Raw genomic sequence first — 21,425 nt, 5'->3', positions numbered from 1 at the left:
CTTTATCATTACGAACAAAGTTTTGAATCAGTTTTATGGGAAAAACTAAAAAAAAATAAGTATGTAGTAAGATACCAAATATATTAAATATATATGCTAATTTAAGCAGATATAAAAGTCAACTATGGGACTTTTCCCAAAATTATAAAAATATCCAGATTATCCAAAGATTCTAAAACGAAGATATTATAAATAGGATTGGTTAATTATAGAACAAATTCTCAAACTCTCCAAATAAAATCAGTTAGCAGCAATTAACGCAAGATAAAATTAATACAGAGGGTTTTTAAAATACACAGTTTTTTCTTCTCAGCGAGTCAGACAGGTGTGTTATTATTGTGAACTATGGACACGTTCAGAGCTAGTAAACAAGGCGAAATGTTCGGGTTCGTTCGGAAAAATATTCCCATGAGTTTTTTTGCATATTTACTTTCATAAGATACCCCAAAATAAGGTTCAAGAGCTCACGCGAAAAGTTATTCAAATTTTTTAAACAAATTGTAACAATCAATTTTTTCGGCCCGGACAATTTTTTTGAATTTCTTTGGATCATTCTGAAAAAAATGGGTCTATTTAAATTTTTTTGTAAACTTGATCGTTTTCGAGTTATAAACGATTTAAAACTAACTACTAAACCAGCTAAACTTTTCTACTGAACTAAAAATCAGCCGTACACAGTTTGGTTTTCGGGACGCAGGGGGTACGAGAGAGGCTCTCTTTAGCATACAAGTGCTATTTCAACGATGTGAATTACAATATTTATGCATGCTTAGATATTAAAAAATATTAGAACAAACACCTGTGATCAAAAAATTATTGGCAATCTTAACTGGAATCAAACATTGTATGACAAACAATGTGACATCACTGTCGGTAAGCATTGGATCTACATTACCGACCTAGCAGTCCCCACTTAGTCAAGATCGCAACCCCCGGTCGTAACTGCCAAACGGCTTAACGTAGGATGACGTGCGAGGTATCGATGGAACGGGGAGGTGGTAATGAATATGTTATCACGAAAAACAAACGCAAAGACATTGCCAACACGGTATAACATCGTATCTCCGTTTTTATTGGTCCGATCGTGACGTTCGAGGTGTCAAATGAAAGGGAATAGAAAATATGTTAACATATAAAAACAAAGATGGCAGCATTGTCAAAACAGCACTTTATCGGATCTCCGTTGTTATTGGATCTATTTTGACGTTTATGGTATCAAATTAATGAGAGTGGTTTTCGTCCGAAAAATCGCATTCTCACGCCATCTGTTGGCTATAGCCTTTAAGTATGTCAAACCATCTAGCACATATATGTAATTCAGACTATCGCTTTTTCTACAGCGTATATTCAGAACAATTGTACTTCTCTTTCGAATTCAATCAACATACAGGGGTAGGAATAGTAAACTTTTAGCATCTTTTTTGGGGTCCCAAAATTAACATTTTCAGCAAAATTCAGCTTGTTCGTTTAATTTTTAGAGGTTCAATGGCATTCGTCAGAGTCGTCTCTGACGACTAGACTATTAACAAAAAAAAAATGTGAAATTTACATTACGGTTCTACGATACATTATTATCGATATTCTTGTAACTATCATAGACAGCCGAGTTACTATATCTTTAAAGGTAGCTACAGAGATAAATACTGATGGCACAGCAATCTAGCATCAAGTAAGGACCCGGTTATTTCAACAAAAACTTTAGATAAATCTCAACAATATTTACAATTGTGTAAAAGAGTGAAGACTACGAATAAATGACAAAAACTCTGCATAAGGTATATTCACTAATCATAGAGAAACTTTGACTTTTAATAGAAGGTAAAATAATTCACTAAACCATCCTGAAACCTATCTACTGTTTAGACTAATGGTATCGAATATCATCCAGTTTAGGTGTCATCATAATGCATGACATTATAAAAACTATAAAGGACTAGATCACCAGAATAAAGGAAGACATTGAAGCAGCAGCGAAAGAAATTTGTGCCCGAGAAATAGGAACAGAAATTTGTGCCCGTAAAAATCATTGGTTTGACGATAAATGCAAGAACGCAACAAAAGAAAAAAATGAAGCTTACAGAAAGATGCTTACTCGACGAACTAGAACAACTATAGAGAAATACCAGACAAAGAGAAGAGAAGAAAAGGGGATACACAAAAGAAAAAAACGAAACAACTTCAATAAGGAACTTAAATATATAGAAAACCTAAACAGAGAGAAAGAATTCAGAGCATTCTATAAGAATATTAACATCAATAGAAACTAATTCAAGGCAACCACAAGACAATGCAGAAGTCAGAATGGCGACCTATTAACAACAAGGAAAGATGTATTGAATAGATGGGTGGAATACTTTAAAAGGCACTTAATATAGAGCAAGAATAAGAAAACCTAGAAGACGAAAGAGATGGGGTAAGGCGAACAGACGAGAGAGAACAGGAACCTCCAACGATTCTAGGAGTTGTAGATGCAGTTAAAAAAATAGTCAAAAAATCGGTTGCCTGTAAAGTCGGTTTTACGGGCGAAGATTTTACGTGACAACGTCTTTTTCTCGGTAGAATATTTATTGATATGAATATTATTAAATTGCACAATAGGAACAAGGAATTGAATGAAAATAAGAATTGCACAAATTTTAACTATAATTTATTTGAAAATTTTTTCGATATATCAATTAGTTGCGGAGATATCGATCATTGAAGTTATTGTTTGCTACCAGTATTTTATATATTTATTTTTTTCAGTTATAAAAAATTACTATTTCCAATTGTGTCTACCAAGTATGGTCACATGTATTTGCCTACATATTAAATAATAATAAGTACAGATAATGTTATGTGACGTTCACTTCTGATTATATATATTTTAATATTTTTAATTTTAAAGAATCAATTTGAAAATCAAAACACTTATTCAGATCGAAGGTTCAAATTTTTGCTAAATAAATTTGAAATTAATTAAAATTTGTAATTGTAAATGGTAAAGTTGAAAATTAAAACATTTACTAAAATTGGAATTTGAAATTCTTGCTAAGCACAGTTAAATTCTAACTCCGCGCGTGGTGATTGGTCGGTTTAGTTCGTTTGTTTGGTCGCCCTGTTTTGACAGGTTAGAAGTTATAATTTGTTATTTTAAATGTTTGACTAGCAATACGCGCTGTTTCTTCTCAATCGACTGAATTACGATTGATTGCAGAGTGATTTAAACTAATAATTTACTTAACACTATCAACATTTGTCAATAGTATGACATAACCTATAAACTCAGTTTCTCAACTTTTGTGTCAATCTAACAATTAATCAATCAATCATAGTTTACGATAATGAAATATTAGTGTACAATTATTTAACTTTATTGTTGTAGTTGTTGTAAATGACGAATCTAAGCACTCCACATTTTCACTACAGACACAGCTGACGATACTTTAACCACACGTGTGAACTTGTATTATGACGCTTTCTCGGTTTTCCAACGCCAAGCACGCACCGATTCAACGCGCCTAATTCTCTAGTGCCGCGCGCAGCGGACCGATCATGTTTGAGTGGGAGAGAGACGCAAGGCATTCGCCGGTCCGGCGGGCCTCTCTCTCGTTCGGTGACTCACTGTAACAGACGTGAGCGGGCGTTACACTTTTTCTTGAATGACTCCGAGCCACAACCTAATTTAAGACGTTGTCACGTCAAAACAAATCAGTCGGAATAGATAATCTCCCAGCTGAACTATACTAAAAAAAGATGTTTATAAGCTTATAAAAGAAATATGGGCACAGAAATCTATACTTTGCACCATATCCAAAAAAGGAGATCTCTTTGAACGCTCTAACCACAGAGGAATTACGCTTGTAAATGCAGCGAATAAAATATTTTACACAGTACTATGTCACTGTATGGCAATATATGCAGAATGGATAGTAGGAAAATACCAGGCTGGTTTCAGAGGTGGTAAATCGACAATTCATCAGATTGCAACCCTGAAACAAATTTTGGAAAAAACACTGGAATATGGCGTTGATACTCATCACATATTTATAGACTACAAAGCACCCTACGACTCTGTGAATAGAAGAGAAATGTTTAAACCAATGAAAGAGCTAGAAATACCAAATCACTAGGTAAATTTAACAAAACTTAGTCTTGAAAAAGTTGAATGTAGAGTACGAATTTAGGGGAACTGCCTGAATCTTTTAAAACAAATAACGGGCTACGCCAGGGAGATCCTCTCACCTGTATACTGGTCCATCTGGCTCTGGAAAAAGTAAGACGCATGTCACAAATCACAACAACTGGTTCAATATATAATCATCATCATCATCAATTAGCCTATATTTGTCCACTGCTGAACGTGGGCCTCCCGTAAAATTTTCCACCTATTTCTATCTTGAGCTTCTTGCATCCAGTTTGTGGTGAGGCGCTTGATATCATCTGTCCATCTAGTCGGCGGTCGTCCTCTGCTTCGATATGCCTCTTGCCTTTTAGCCATGGCTATTTTTTCAACTGCATCTGTGACTCCTGTTTTTCTTATTTCTAGGTTTGGTACTTTATCTCTGATGGTAATACCTAATAGTGATCTTTCCATAGCGCGTTGTGTAACTCTTATTTGGTCTATTGTTCTTTTTGTCAGAGTCAGTGTTTCTGCACCACATGTAAGAACCGGTAGAACGCACTGGTTAAAAACCTTTCTTTTTAAACAAACTGGGATAATAGACTTGAAAATGTTATTCAATCTACCAAAGGCAGCCTATGTGAGACCTATCCTTCTTTGTATTTTAGTTGTCTGATTATCCTGGCCTATGCTGACGATATTATTATTGTTGGGAGAACGGAAAACGATGTACGAGAGGCGTATGTAGCATTAAAAGAATCAGCTACAAAAAAGGGTTTAATAATAAACACCAACAAAACGAAGTATATGAAAATAATCACGAAACCACAAATCCTACGACCACTTGTTATAGAAAACGACGTCATCAAAGCAGTGAACGAATTTGTATACCTGTGAGCGCTCCTTAACAGTGAAAATAATACTACCGCAGAGATAAACCGCAGAATTTGCACGACCAACAGATGCTATTTTGGGCTCAATCTTCTCCTTAAATCCACAATTATTATATCGAGCTATACAAAAATAAAACTCTACAAAACAATAAAACGCCCAGTCCTAACATAATGGTCCAGAGACCAAGACTCTAACAAAAAATAATAAAAACATGTTAGGATGTTTCGAAAGAAAAGTATAATACTAAGGCGCATCTACGGGATAGTGAATGACAATGGAGTGTGGAGAAAACAATACAACTTCTAACCTTGTAGAATACACCAGGAGCTAGATATCCTAAAATGTATTAAGATAGGACGTCTGAGGTGGATAGGACATGTAATGCGGATGGAACAAAATGACCCATCTAGAAAAACTCTCCTTGATAGACCCATTGGTCAGAGAAAAAGAAGAATACCCAGAACAAGGTTTCTTGATAACATCGATGAAGACATGAGAAATATGGGAATACGTGCTAGGCGGAAAAAGGTGACGGTTAGGGACGACTGGAGAGAAATTCTTGAGAAAGCTAGGACCCATGCAGGGTTGTAAAACCAGAATGATGATGATAAAGGACTAGATCACTAACCACAGCCACAGATCTACCCACCCAGAGAACATTGTATTGCTCTGGTCTAGAACTTGATGAAAGCAGCAGACAAACAGCGATCACTCAATCAAAATAGCATCACTAACTTATTGACAAGAAACTATGAAAGCTAGACTAGAATAATTGATGCCATTGACAGCGTTGTATCAATATATTTATCATATTCTATAATATCGTGATCTTACCTTCAATACCAGAAACATTAATACACATAAACGACAGAATAACTATTTTTATTAACTCTCATAGCAGAAGAACTTCGTTATTCTCACTATCACGTATTTTAAAATTTCACTTATTTGTAAAACAAAACTCAAAAGTTAGAGACAAACTAATAAAACGTGTTTGTGTAACTACGGTTCGGTTGTGATTTTATATATCAAAACATATCAAACTTTTCTTGATGCATGTAGCATGTAAAATCAAGATTTCCTTCAACAATTTGAAAAACAAACAACTACTAAAAGACTTACATTGTTGAACATTCACTAAATAAACGTTGCCTTAACTAAGCCTTGGTTAAGACTAAATAAAATTGTTGATAAGTATTATAAAAGTAATGGGAAGAGATATTTAAGTGACCTTTTGTGTATAACTTTAGATAAATAAAATTGGATAATTCCACTTTAAATACATAAACATTAAGTAATCTTTGTTTATGGATCAAAAATAGTGCAAAGTGTCAAGTAAATGAAATGACAGCAATTAAAATAAGATTAATGATGTTTATAAATGCATATTATTTACTGGCACCCTAAAACTATTAAAAGGTAAATATTTCTTAATAGAGTTTGTGGATTTTCTAAGAGACTATGACCTTGAAAATATTTGCGCACCGGCTCGTCCAAAATTATTAAAATTTGTATGGTCGAAGCGTAAATTTGTACTTTGCGCAAGGATGACTCATAGCTGTTCACAAAATCCACTACCTCTAGTTCATTGTCAGCCTATTTATTATCCTAAAACCGTAAGGTTATTATTATTTTATATATTATTTTATTATTTATACAGTATCGAGAAATGGGCTTTCTTAACAGCATTGGACGACGCCAGAGTAGATTCAAGATATGCTGCCCTCCTTAAGAATATATACGATGATGCTACTTTTCACGTAAAAATAGATGATGATCTGGAAACTATGAAAATAGAAATTGGCAAAGGCGTGAGACAGGGTGACACCATCTCACCCAAGTTATTTACTTTGGCATTAGAAAATGTCTTCAAAAAACTAAATTGGGTCGAAAAGGGATTAAAAATAGATGGAGTATATCTTAACCATTTGCGTTTCGCAGACGACATAGTACTAATAAGCACAGATATTGATGAACTAAAATCAATGCTACAAGATTTAAATCACAAATCGAATCAAATAGGATTAAAAATGAATCTCGACAAAACAAAGATATTAAGCAACAGCCTAGAAAACATCACGATAGATAACATCAATGTAGAAAAGGTAGAACAATATATATATCTAGGACATGCAATTAAAAACGAAAAGGAAAATCAAACCCTAGAAATTAAAAGAAGGACACAATTATCATGGGCTGCTTTTGGGAAGTTGAGCTTCATTTTAAAAGACAGAAAAATCCCAATACACTTAAAACGAAAAACCTATGACACTTGTATACTACCAGTTGCAACTTATGGATTGGAAACTATGGCAATAACAAGAAAAATGGCAGAACAATTAAGAATAACTCAACGGGCCATGGAGAGGGCCATGTTAAATATAAGCCTCAGAGACAAAATTCCTAACACCGAAATACGTCGAAGAACTAAAGTAACCGACATCATGGAAAAAATAGCGACATTGAGATGGCAATGGGTAGCACATGTAGCAAGACAAGACACCAACAGATGGTCTCATAAAGTGACATTCTGGAGACCTCGAGAAACAAAAAGAAGCGTGGGAAGACCCAAAAAGAGATGGATAGACGATATAACAGCTGTAGCTGGAAAGCAATGGATGAGAATTGCAAAAGATAGGGAAGCGTGGAAACAATTGGAGGAGGCCTATGTCCAACAATGGATGAATAAAGGCTGAAGAAGAAGATTATTATTTTGGTGTCAAAAATACAAACACAAACCATAAGGTGTCGTATAAGGCACCAATTAATAAATTCTTCTTCTTCAGCATGTATTCTTCCATTGCTGGACATAGGCCTCTTCCATTTGCTTCCATTGATTTCTACTCTTGGCAATTCTCATTAACTGCTTGTCCGCGACTTGTTTTATATCATCAGCCCACCTCTTTTGTGGTCTGCCTACTCCTCACCTGTTCTCTCTTGGTCTCCAGTTTGTTATTCTCTATCTCCATTTTTCGGGATTATCTCGGGCAACATGTCCGACCCATTGCCACTTGAGCCTTGCTATACGTTCTGCGACATCAGTAATCTTTGTTCTTTCACGAATGTCGATATTTCGAATCCTGTCTCTCAAACTAATCCCTAGCATGGCCCTCTCCATCGCTCTTTGGGTTGTACTGAGCTGCTCTAAGGTTTTCTTTGTAAAGGCCATGGTCGCCAGTCCATATGTAGTTACAGGCAAGATACATTTGTCATAAACTCTACATTTTAGACACATTGGTATATCTTTATTCTTCAAGGTAAAGCGTAACTTGCCGATTTTAATGATATGTCCAAGTATTAAATAGTGTTCTACATTTTCAAGACTGACGTTCTCAATAATAATATTAGTTTGCAAATTCCTCATTATTTTTGTTTTCTAAAGGTTCATTTTAAGACCTATTTTATTTGACTGCTGATTTAATTCCTTGGGCATTTGCTCTAGTTTCTTGATATCTGTCTAAATAATACTATGTCGTCCGCAAACCTCAAATGACTCAAACGTACATCATGAATGTTTAGACCTTTTTGCTCCCAGTCGAGCTGTTTGAATACATTTTCCAATGCTAAGGTAAAAAGCTTTGGTGAAATAGTATCACCTTGTCTAATACCTTTACCAAGACGCATTTTTCCTGTTTTTTCGTCTTCATTGATTTTGATGTGGAATGTGGCCTGTTCATAAATGTTTTTAATAAGTGTAGTGTACCGTGAGTCTATTCGAGCATCCCTCAGGGCTGACAAAAAGAACCAAGTTTCAATACTATCGAAAGCCTTGTGAAAGTCAATAAATGCCATATGTAAAGGTACATTACAATATGCATATTGCATATTTTGCATATTGTGCATATTTTATGCAAATATTTCATATTTTGGCATATTTGTATAAAAGTTTGCATAAAGTGCATAAAAGTTCAGATTTTTATACTGTATTTGAAAATTTTTAAACATACCAATTTATTTCAATTCTTGTATAAAATTTTGTAGTCATTTTAATCAAGAAATGATCTAAGTACGTAATCTCTACAGGTACAAAACATTTACAATTTCAAAGAAGATCAATTTAAGTAGCCCTCAACATTCTTAGAAAGTCTCGGTCACTGAGGCATTCAGTTATTGGATAATCGCTAAGGGTTCGCTCATTTGCATTTTATGATCTAATCCCCAAATCTATCTACAATTTATTGTATCTTAACAGCAGGTAAACGGCTAATAGTGTTGTTCCTAATTTAGGGATTTTCCAAAATCTCCCAGTTTATTGAATTAGGTACCTAAACATTTCTAATTTGATGCTCAGATTTGTAAATCATTTTTGTTTTGATATTCAAAGCGTAAACACTCGTTGTGCGTAACAAAAAGGAAGATTGTGATTTTATAATGCCTAAAACAACCAGTGCTTCAACTTGGATTAAACCTTATAAAGAGCTGTCTATGGATATGGGAAAAATCTACTGTTCAGTCTGTGGCAAAATTGTAAGTATCTAATATTTTCTATTAAATATCTAATATTTCATACATACAGGGTGTTTCCAAATGACACTTACAACGTTTGACTGTAGATACTTCTCGAAAAATTGAACAAAACGATATAGTTAATGAGGGGTCAAACTTATTTACTTTTCGAGATACAGGGTGTTAAAATTAAAAAAAATTAAATTCTTTTAGTTAATAACAACAATAACTTTAAAACCAATAAACGTATTTACTTGAAATTTAGTACTCGTAGGTTGTTTTTAAATGAAAAATAGCTTCCTTTAGTGAGAAAAAATTGTCCATGGTACAATACAATGGTGTGTATTTAGAAAAATTTTTCACGTTTACTTTTTTTTATGAAGTCAGCTATTCTAAAACACAATTATTTTTATTGTAATTGAATTAACAAAAAAAAAACTTTTGTTGTATTTTAAAATAAGTTATATGATGTACTAATGGTTAGTAACAAAAACTAATTTGTGGATTAATACTGCATTTAAAACACTTAGCGAGTGTTTTTTTTTTCCAAACCAGTTATTTGATTAACCAAAAACACCTTGTATATTTTTATATTTTAAAGGTTGGGTTAAAATAAAGGTTTTTATTTTTATTTATAGATAGCATGTGAGAAGAAATTTCAGATAGACCAACATGTGAGAACTGCTTCACACATTGCAAAAAAAGGAAAAATAGGAGGAAAATATCAAACTTCAATGGCTAAATGTTTCCAATCTACTTCAAAAAAATTAGATGAGCAAGAAACTTTTAATGAAGACTTGTGTCGCGCATTAGTGTCTGCAAACATACCGCTTTCAAAATTAGCAAATGTAAATTTTAGTTCGTTTCTAAAAAAATATTGCAAACTTAATGTTCCAAGTGATCGGTCTCTAAGAAGAAATAATGTGAACGGGCTATACTCGTCGGTGTTAATTAATATTAAGGAAGAAATTGCAGATAATTATTTTTACATATCTGTAGACGAAACCACTGATTCCTCAGGAAAGTATATTGCTCATTTATTGATTGGTGTTCTTAAAGAAGATACCTTACCAAAATCTCATCTTATTTCATGCCAGCAACTTGAGAAAACAAATGCTTTAACAATTTCGCGTTTTATACAAGAAACATTAGCAACTTTTTTTCTTCCGACAACTATTCCTTCTAATAAATTACTGCTTATTTTATCGGATGCTGCTCCTTATATGGTGAAAGCAGGACAAAATTTAAAAATATTTTTCCCAGATTTAATACATGTTACTTGTGTAGCGCATGGATTAAACAGAGTTGCAGAGGAAATACGAAAAAAGTTTCCTCTTGTAAATACCATGATATCCAGTGTCAAAAAAGTATTTCTTAAATCTCCTATAAGAATTCAACTTTATAAAGAAATGCTATCTAACATTCCTCTTCCACCACAACCTATTTTAACGCGATGGGGAACATGGTTAGAAGCAGCTAATTTTTATGCAGATCATTTTGTTAAAATAAAGAACATAATTGATACGTTAACAGATGAAAGTTCCCAATCTCTTTTGGATTCTAAACAAACTTTTCAGAGTAACTTGCTTCAACAAGAACTTTCATTTATAAAATCAAATTTTAGTTTTGTTCAAAAAACAATTACTCAGTTAGAATCAACAAAACTGTCATTGTTCGAAAGTACAGCATTAATAAAAGAATTTGCGTCATGTTGTCGGAACGTTAGAGGTAATATTGGAAAAGATATTTTAAAAAAATTTGAAGCTACTATGGAAAAAAATAAAGGTTACCATATTCTTTCTGAAGTAGTCAGTGTTCTAGCTGAAAATATTTCGGAAACAATTAATTTAGAACCAAATGTTTTGGTTAGTTTGAAAAATGCTCCCGTTACATCAGTTGATGTTGAACGAAGTTTTTCCATATATAAATATATGTACTCAGACAGAAGCCACAAGTTTTTGTTAGACAATTTTGAACACCACTTGGTCATTTATTGTTACCATAATTCTAAATAAGTTTATTCATACTTAAAAATGATGTAGTTACTTAAAATAAATGTAAATCTTAATGAATAGTAGGAAATATTTAGTTATGTACACTTTTTTTTTAAATAAAATTGTTACTATTTTACGATTTTTTTATTAATTTGTATGCATATTTTGTAAAATATTTGCATATTTTCGGGTAAACACGTGCATATTTATGCGCATATTTTCTACATTTTTATTTGCATATTTGCCGAAGTCTAATAATAAGTATTTATCCTTCAAAATACACTGGGCAATTTTTTACAAAATACGCTTTAAGAGTCGTATTTTAGGTCGTAAGCAAAACTAACATTTTAGGTTTTATTTATTTGACAACGTGAAAATTTATAATATAATCCGTGATCGGAGCAGTAGGCACTTTCTGTCATTTGCGTGGAGTAAATTTCCGACTTATTTCGTATGTTTTAAATGACGACGCACGGGTAAAGATTAAAGAACCATGGAGTCAACTATATTTTAGCCGATTTGTCCGTAATACATATAATATTTAAGTACTTCACGTTTAATGAAGGTTTGAACATTACATAATAAATACAGTCTACTACAAGCTTACGCGTAACATTTAGAAATATAAAGTCGTCTGTGATAACAGCAGTTACTGTAATTTATGTTCTGTTAAAATTGACATTAGAAATTATTGAAGCCATAAAATTATTCTTAAGTGTATATTTCAGACCATTAATTTTCTTCTAAAATAACGAGTACTATAATACTAGTTATTTATATTCACTGCGGTCTTCTAAATGACACCAAGACAATAATTGCCAAGACAATAATAATAAGCACAGAGGAGTTAAATTTTTAATACTTCCTGTATTGTATTATGAGCAATTCTCTATCTTAGATTAACATAGACAAATTACGAGCCCCTTCCCATATCAGTTGGCCCACCTATGGAATTTGCAGTTCAAGTCGATTACCATAAACAAATTATACTTGGAATGTTTTTATAAGTTCCCATATTAATTAATATGGCATTTTTGTTAATATTTATTAAAAACATTACCCATATGGTTTTTTATTTATTTTCAACAATAAAAAAAATTTGTAGCTATGGAAAAATGACATTAAAACAATAATATCGTCAGTTAATGTCAAATGTATTTGGTAGTATTGTAAAGCTTTTTGCCGTTTGTGTGTTTAATCATTATTACATTTTTTAATTCTGGAAAATCCAATTCGGAAATCGCGAATACGTTGCAATTGTCACGCTATAGTGTAAGAAATGTAGTCAGAAGATACAAAAGTACAGGTTCGGTCGTCACAAAATCTAGAAATCTACGAAAAAGTCAAATAACTGAAGCAGATCGAAGGGTATTAAGACACATTATAGTGAAAAATCGACGAGGAAATTATATGGAGTTAAGCGTTTTATGGAGTGAAGTTATTGGATTCACGTTTTTAAACCAACATGTTACCGAGAGGGCCACAAATTAGGATTTGGTACTTACGAAGTAAGTTCTATAGTTGAAAAAATTAGTACGAATTGTTTTTAATAAATTTCATTTTATTTTAGGCTAAGGAAAAGCCACTTTTAACAGCACAACAAAAGAAAAATAGACTAAAATGATCAAAAGAGCATAAAGATTGGACTCAGTCGATTCGATACAATGAAATGATGAGTCCAGATTTGAAGTGTGTGTTGGAGACAGAAGGAGTCAGGTCATTCGCAGGAAAAATGAAGCTTTTCGTCCTGACTGCCTGAGGAGAAAAGCCAAAGAAAACGCCTGTTTCAAACAAAGTTTCTTTACGTCATTTGAAACAACAAACCTAAAAAATTATTTTTGTACGAATAACAGATAGTTTGATATCAACAATTTATTGCAAAATTAACAAAAGAAGTAATAAATATGTATTGCCAAAGAAACATTAGTAAATTTACTAATATTTGTATTTTGAGAACGATTTCCGAAGTGGAAATTGAAACGTCAATAAACGTATTTTAACCTTTAATTGTGGCTTATTCCCATTTAAATAGTAATTAATTCAATATTAGACTCCGAAATTGTTTAAATTGTCGCACCATCTTTTTCTTAATAAACGTATTCTCAATAAACGTATTTTAACCTTTAATTGTGGCTTATTCCCATTTAAATAGTAATTAATTTAAAATGCCACAAGAACAATTCTAATATTGAAGCAAAAATAGGCTTTAAAGCCTACATACAAGAAGGAAGAAAAAGAAGAAGAAGAAATCTCTCCTAACAGCGATACTTTAAAAACTTGACGTAAGTGAAACATTGTAAACTTTAAATTAGTTATTTATATCTATATTGTGGCACAGGTCTGAAGATGGCTTTTAAATCCGAAAACGCTCAGATAGGAAATAAATTTTTTACACACTTCAAAAAAACTTTTCTTTTTCATTCTTTGACTTGTCATACAAGTGTGTACAAAAACATATCAGTCTTTTTATTTGATACCAAATATTATTAAAATTTTGGTTTCATTGACCGTTTGTGTTGCAAAATATTGCCCCCTAGTATTAATTCTGGGTACGTCTCTGTCAATTAACATTTATAATGTGGACCAGATATATACAGCCGACCCTGATTATTTTATAATCCATGATATATCGACATTGCGAAACTTGGACAATCATATTAAATCCCTGTATTGTTTTTTTTTTTAATTCTTATCTGATCGATTGCTATTACACGAGTTATTCAATGGCTTGACCTACACCATACTATTATAATAAAAAATCAGTCACGCATAGCTGAAGTTAAAATCTTGCTATTCAAGCCGCTCCTCGGCAAATAAAAAATCGGAAATTAAATTTGACCTGAATAAACAGTTTCCATGCAGTTACTCTTCTTGAATAACAACAACCTCAGCGATATTTCCATACTAAGAAATCCTTATCAGGTCCGAAAAAGGAAGTTACAAAAGCAAACAAGAAAGAAGCGCATGTGAAAAGGCCAGGTGTTTTACACGTTTGGCTTATAAAACAAATAAACATTCCTAATTATTTTCTTGTTTATCATCAGAAATTTGAATTAAAATGCTAATAACACAGTTTTAGAAGCATTAAGTGCAATAGATAATACATTAATAAAACAGTTGTATATATTTCTTTTCATTTTCAATTCATATTTATATAGTCGATATGGTAGTTTTGTATGAAAACCACCAACAGTAGTTTTAACAGTGTGCATTGTTAGACATACCATATTATTGTAACGTTACCCTGTTAATTGTTTAAGATTAGGTTAGGTTAGGTTATGTTAGGTTAGGCTAGACCTGCACTTGTTCGCTATAAACCAAATTTCTCGGTTCTCTTAGGACTAAATCCTAAGTTTATGAAGTTAATAAATTTAATAATTAAGTCGCTCGTTTAAGAAATTACACATGTCCATAAATATACATGTCCATATACACGCATAATTTAAAGAGAAATCACACGATATTTTAATCATAGTTTAAAATATATATTTATTGGAGAAACCCCACAACTCCTGGACATGTGGTGTTTCTCGAATAAACGGCTTCTAACGTCTACATGACAAGTGACATGTGTTGAATATGTTTAGGTTTAAATACTTAGTTTTTATAATGTCGTCGTCCAAGGAGGATCGTTCTGTGGAAGTTATTCATAAAAAACGCAAAGAGGACTGAAACAAGTTATTTATAAAAATAAAGTAATTAGAGGTGCGCGAGAGAAGGGCAAAGAATATCTGAATTACATAAACAGCAAAGTAAATCAACGGACAATGGGTGAACCATGTCGGTAAGATAAATAATTTTGTTTTTGTCGATCAAAATATCACTTAGGTAAGCTTTTTAATTTTAGTTGTAGGTCACGCTGTTTTCTTGAAATTCTCGAAGGTAATCAGCAAAGATTTTTAATAAATTTTATGCTGTAGAGACGAAAAATGAACAAGATTAATATATGCATTTAATTGAGTTTTCAGAAATGTCAAGGAAACGACATAAAGTAGATCAAAAGAATTCAAAACCAAACAGCAAATCATATAAATACTCTGTGTCCTCTAGTTCGAGCAGGTATAGTGTCTATAAAACCACTTTTTTTAGTATTCATGGGATCACTTTAGACCGTATTCGGCGCTAGGCGAACTTATTGTCGTTGGGAAAATCACCTAACAATAAAAGAGATAAAAATACGCTTCTTCTTCTTCAAGTGCCATCTTCGTTCCGAAGGTTGGCGATCATCAGGGCTATACATATTTTCGAAACTGCTGACCGAAACAATTCGTTGCTGCTACAGCTATACCATTCCCATAGATTCTTTAGCCAGGAGTTTCGTCTTCTTCCTATGGACCTTTTTCCTGCTATTTTCCCTTGCATAATTATTCGAAGCAGGTCATATCTTTCGCCTCTTGTAATGTGTCCCAAGTATTATTATAAAAATACGCTAGGGAATGCTAAACTTGGAAGGGTGGTCATTCAAGTAAAGGAACATATTCGTTCACTTCCAGTAAAAAAATTCACATTATGGTAGCCTAGAATTTTACTACCTTGGACCTTGGAAAAATTGGACATTAAGAAAATGCATGAACTATTTCTTATAAAAATTTCGAATCACTGTGAAGTACAGCTTTTATCGCAAGATATTCAAGGAGCATTATAACTTGTCTTTTGGTAGACTACAGATCGACACCTGCTGCACCTGTGAGGAACTTTCCAACAAAATTAAGTCCAAGGCCCTAAATGGCGTTGCTAAACGTGTAGCTGTGGCGGAAAAAAATTGTTCACCAAAAAAGAGTCAAAAATTGTATAGCAAGATGAAGTCGATTCAAGAGTTATGCCACGGTTGGAGCAATTTACGTGGAATACATTTAAAATCTTGCCCTTAATCTAATTTGTTCAACTGTAAATGTTTTTAATATCCACGACCTAAAAACTGGGAAAACCATGTTTTATGTATATCATAAAATGTACGCCAAAAAAAAAGAACCAGATAAGGTTTGCTCCTTTATTAAGGATTTTATAATCAGAGAAATTCCACCAAACATTAAACATTTCCATATTTTTTCTGATGGATGTGGTGGTCAGAATAAGAGCCACACAGTTCTTAGAATGTGCTTAGCCCTTGCAGACCTCGGACGTCGTGTGAACCAGTATTTCTCCATAAGGGGACATTCCTACATACCATGTGACAGAGATTTTGTTATGGTGTAGAAAAAACTTAATAAAAATGACCGGTTTTTTCTTCTTCTTCTTCCTCTTTGTAAGCAATTCTGCTTGTTCATTGGCGGATTAATACCTGTATGGGAGGTTGTCACTCCATATTTTGCGCGGTCGTCCGATACTTTTTCTGCCGATGAGTGACTTATCTCTTGCTATTTTTTTTTTCTCTTGCCATTTTCTTCTAATGTCTTCACTTCTCTTTCGATCTCACGGCGTATTTCCTGTAATTCTTCTCAGTACTGTGTCGGGTCTTGTTTCTGAGGCATATGCCATTATTGGTCTTACACTGGCTTTATTAATTCTTGATTTCATCTCAGTGTTAATGTGTCTGTTTCGCCATCTAGTGTTATTAAGGCATCCTGCCAGTCTATTTGCTTTTTGTACTTGATCTCTCACTTCTTTGTCCAGGTCTCCATAGCTAGACTTTGTAATCCCAAGGTATTTTATTTCTATTACTTGTTCAATACTGATATGCCATTAATTTCTATTTTACATCTGGTTGGTTCTTTGCTGACTACTATTGTTTTAGTTTTCTGAGATGAGATTGTCATATTAAACTCGTTTGCTCTTATGTTAAATCTGTGAACCAGTCTTTGCAGACTATCTTCATCTTGCTATCAATATTGCGTCGTCTGAGTAACAGAGTATTTTAATTTCTTTGTTTCCCATTCTGTATCCTCTTCTTTTGTTAACGGTTTTGATGATTTCATCCATGATCAAATTGAAGAGCATGGGGCTCAATAATGAATCCTCTTGTCTTATTCCGCTGCCTATTTCTATAAGTTCTGTAAGTTGTCCATCTATTTTGACTTCCATTTTGTTGTTTTTGTAGATGTTTTCGATAGTTTTTATGATATTTAGGATAACTTCTCTATTATAAACAAGATGGCTTTTTCTAGTAAAAGATAATGTTTCGTTGATTACCAGTTGAATCACAAACAAAATTTCCATATACGTAATGGATAAAAAAAATACATTGATCAAAGACTATAAAAAATGGTGTTTCGTTTACCACAAAAAAAATCTTTGTCTACAGCATCTTAGGGAAAAAGTGTTAGAAAGAAAGATAAAGTTTCTTTTCTAATTTCTAATTTTATGCACTTTAACAACAGCAAGGAGGACAGAGGTGTTGCGACTGCTCGCGACTTTATTGATGGCGTAATGAAGCATGAATTTAGGTTAAGAATATCTACTGTTGTTACCATATTTCTCGAAGTAGTTGCACACCCTAATCCAAAAGTCCCTATAATGGCAAAAAAGATGTTGGGTATCAAAAAGTTTGAGAAGTTTATCGATGAAAAAATTTAAAATTTTTATCGACAAATATTCGAATGGCCAATTATTGGTGGAGCCTAGACGATGTTAATGAAAATTGAACGGATTATTTTTTAATGTATTCCATCTTATTTTGACCTAATAAACTACTTTTTAAAAATAAGTTTTCTGTTTATTCTAGAAACTCCACATGTACACCGTCATTTTATGTATTTTCCTCTCACAAGATCAGAAGATTTTTTTATAGAAATATTATAGAAATAAGTAGAAACATATGGACTGGATATAAACACCAGAAAAATCAATCTAATGATCATCAGCAAGGAAAACATGACTGGAGCAAATCTGTATATGAACCAAATGATAATTGAACGTGTTTCACAGTACAACTACTTGGGAACTATAACCAATGAGTTGTGGGACAATACCCAAGAGATTAAATCTCGCATCGGAAAGGCAAAAACTGCATTCTTGACTATGAGCTCTGTGTTCAAGAGCCATGACCTCACCCTAGAAACAAAAATAAGACTCCTTAAATGTTACGTGTACTCAGTGCTTCTCTACGGAGTAGAAACCTGGACATTGAAAGAGAAAACTCTATCAAAATTTCAGGCTTTTAAGCTTCGGTTATACAGAAGGATCCTGAAGATACCGTGGACAGACAAAGTTACCAATGAAAAAGCACTAAGGAGGATGAACACAACCGTGGATTTGCTCAACATCGTGAAGGGCCGTAAGCTGTAGTATTTGGGACATATAATGAGAAATCAAGGCAGATATGAGCTACTTCAATGCACTTTGCAAGGCAAAATTGAAGGAAAAAGGGCCCCAAGGAAGAATATCTTTTCTTGTTAACCTGAGAGCATGGTATAGAAAGACCTCAACACAGCTATTCCGTATAGCAAACAACTAAGTCATTATAGCCAGAATGATCCCCAACGTTCGGAATGGACAGGCACCCTAAGAAGAAGAGTTTTCTCAAATACGCGATTAAATTATTTTTTGCTAGGTTTGCGTTGGTTAAATTTTGACCGACTAGCAATGGCTGGAAATTACTATACAATCAAGCATAAGTGCGTCTAGCCAACATTTAACCAAAATATTCACATGCAGTTTATTAACAACAAAATAAAATTGCATTAACTGCATCAATAACAAGATAAAATAGCTTGTTTACTTTACGACTGTTTAAATCTCTTGGCATTAAATAATACAATTGTAAGAAATTATATCACATATTATCACACCTTGTTCAATGATTTCAAACAACCACTAGACCTGTTAACATTTAGTTTATGTACACGTTAGATTACGTAATTATTAATTAGAAAAATACGCAGTGTTATGCAAGATGGTTTTTTTAACCAGAAGAAATAACTATGCCAATGTGAGTTTATTTATAGTCGTTATTTATAAAGGTAATTTTTTATTTGCTAATATGGTAGTCTATACAGTACATATGCGGAATTTTCCTATTTGTTATATGATCACCCTGAAAAATGTCTATGACTATTTTCAATATAAAATATGTATGTTCTTCTTCTTATGGTGCCCTATCCAATTAGTGGATGTTCCTTATGTTTTTTAGGCCATGAGTATTTCTTTCTTCCGATGCCTTGTTTTCCTTCTATCTTCCCTTCCATAATAAGCTTTAAGAACTGGTATTTGGAATTTTGAAATATATGACCCAGATAAACAGTTTTTCTTCTGTAAGATAGTTTCGAAACAAATTCAAAATATATTAAACATATTAAAAATATCTTTATCATCGTCTGGCCCTGTCTTGCAATTTTTAGAAGGCTCCAGATTAAAGCAGAAATCTGAATTTGTTTCGAAACTATCTTACCGATTTTTCTATCAGATGTCGCTATTGCGTCCATAACGAAGTCATGTTATTGTTACTTCTAATAAGACAGAGAAGATTATTTTTCACGTTAAGAACGGCTATGAATAACTATTCTGATGAGACTTTTTAAGTCGAAATACGTATCAATAGATACATAGACGCTTTGAACGTGAAATCAAATCTTTTCTGTCTTTTTCATTTCAGTTTTTCTTCTTTTTATTATTGGCAGCAATTCTCGTTCTCTGCCCATTCGATTTAATACTTCGACATTTGTTGTGTGATCTGTCCAGGGAATTTTAAGTAGTCTTCTAAATACCCACATTTCAAAGGCCTCCAATCGGTTCATCACATTGGCCTTTATGGTACAGGTTTCTACACCATATAGCAGTACGGAGTAAATGTAACATTTTACAAAGCGATATCGAAGCGTTGAGTTAAGGCTGCTGTTGCTTAGCGAGGTTCTCAGATTCGTAAATGCTGTTCTGGCTTGCTCAATCCTGCTACGTGTCTCTATGTCTGAATCTAGATCTTCAGTTATCCAACTACCAAGATATCTAAACTTGGGGACCTTTTGGATGTTCTTATTGTTTACTCTTATATTTAATTGCATATTTCGTGTTCTGCTAACACGAATAAACAGTATGGAGGAATAAAAATATCGGGAAAGAAACGAAAGGGAGAATTTACAAAACAGTCATCAGACCAATAATGACATAAGCGGCAGAAACAAGACCTGACACACAGAGAACAAAAAGGATGTTAGAAACAGCAGAGATGAAAACGCTTAGAAAAATTAATGGTATGACACTATGGGACAGAGCTAGAAGTACAGATATACGACATAGATGCAAGGTGGAGAACATTAAAAACTGGGTAAGAAATAGAAGAGTAGAATGGAACAATCATATAAGCCGAATGACAATAAATAGAGTAGTAAAGACGGCAAGAGACGGTTCCCCAATAGGAAGACGATCAGTAGGAAGACCACGCAAACGATGGAATGACAACTTACTGGAGGCACACTGAAAAACAGACAGTCATGTCTATATAAAAAGAAGAAGAAGAAGTGTTCTGCTAACCACCATTACCTTCGTCTTGTCTATATTAATCTTCAAGCCCAGTCGTTCTCCTTCAGTGTTTATTCTCTCTATTAGTCGTTGTAGCGCTTCTTGGCTATCAGCTATTATGACTGTATCATCAGCATAGCGAAGATTACTAATAGTCTGTCCGTTGATTTTGATTCCATCTTCAGTGTCACTTAAGGCTCTATCGAAAATCGTTCCAGAGTAAATATTAAAAAGGAGGGGTGACAGAACACAACCCTGTCGTACACCTTTTTCGATTGGGAAATATGATGTAGATTCCAGTCCTACTCTCACAGATGCCACTTGATTCATATAAAGGTACTTTATGATTTTAAGGTCATTCTCATCTATCGAACGTTCCTGGAGCCATCTTAGTAATTCTGAATGATTAACACAACTGAACGCTTTCTGGTAATCTATAAAGAATAGGAAGACATCTTTTTGCTGATCTCTGCATTTCTGAAGTAGGACAGTTAAGCTATAAAGTGCTTCTCTTGTGCCAAATCCTTGTCTGAAACCGAACTGTGTCTGAAATATGATATATGTCTGCGTCTGATATTTATGTTAAATATCTTTAA

General features: G+C 33.3%; 1 protein-coding gene across 6 annotated transcripts in view; it reads right to left on the bottom strand.

Annotated features, from left to right (window-relative positions):
- Positions 1–21,425, bottom strand: part of LOC140447185 (uncharacterized) — a 232,029-nt gene that overhangs the window by 137,094 nt on the left and 73,510 nt on the right. Inside the window, exon 1 of one of the 6 annotated variants that reach the window (XM_072539692.1) lies at positions 6,119–6,220. The exons of the other annotated variants lie outside the window; for them this stretch is intronic. Within the exon in view, the coding sequence (XP_072395793.1) occupies positions 6,119–6,120 (2 nt within the window). The 5' untranslated portion in view covers positions 6,121–6,220. Of the gene's footprint in view, positions 1–6,118; positions 6,221–21,425 lie in introns of those variants that run through there. 6 annotated transcript variants of the gene reach the window in all.

This window comes from Diabrotica undecimpunctata, chromosome 8 (assembly GCF_040954645.1).
Source record: "Diabrotica undecimpunctata isolate CICGRU chromosome 8, icDiaUnde3, whole genome shotgun sequence".
In the NCBI taxonomy this organism is placed as follows: domain Eukaryota; kingdom Metazoa; phylum Arthropoda; class Insecta; order Coleoptera; family Chrysomelidae; genus Diabrotica; species Diabrotica undecimpunctata.
The sequence above is the reverse complement of the archived record's forward strand: the minus strand, read 5'-3'. Positions and strand labels throughout refer to the sequence as shown.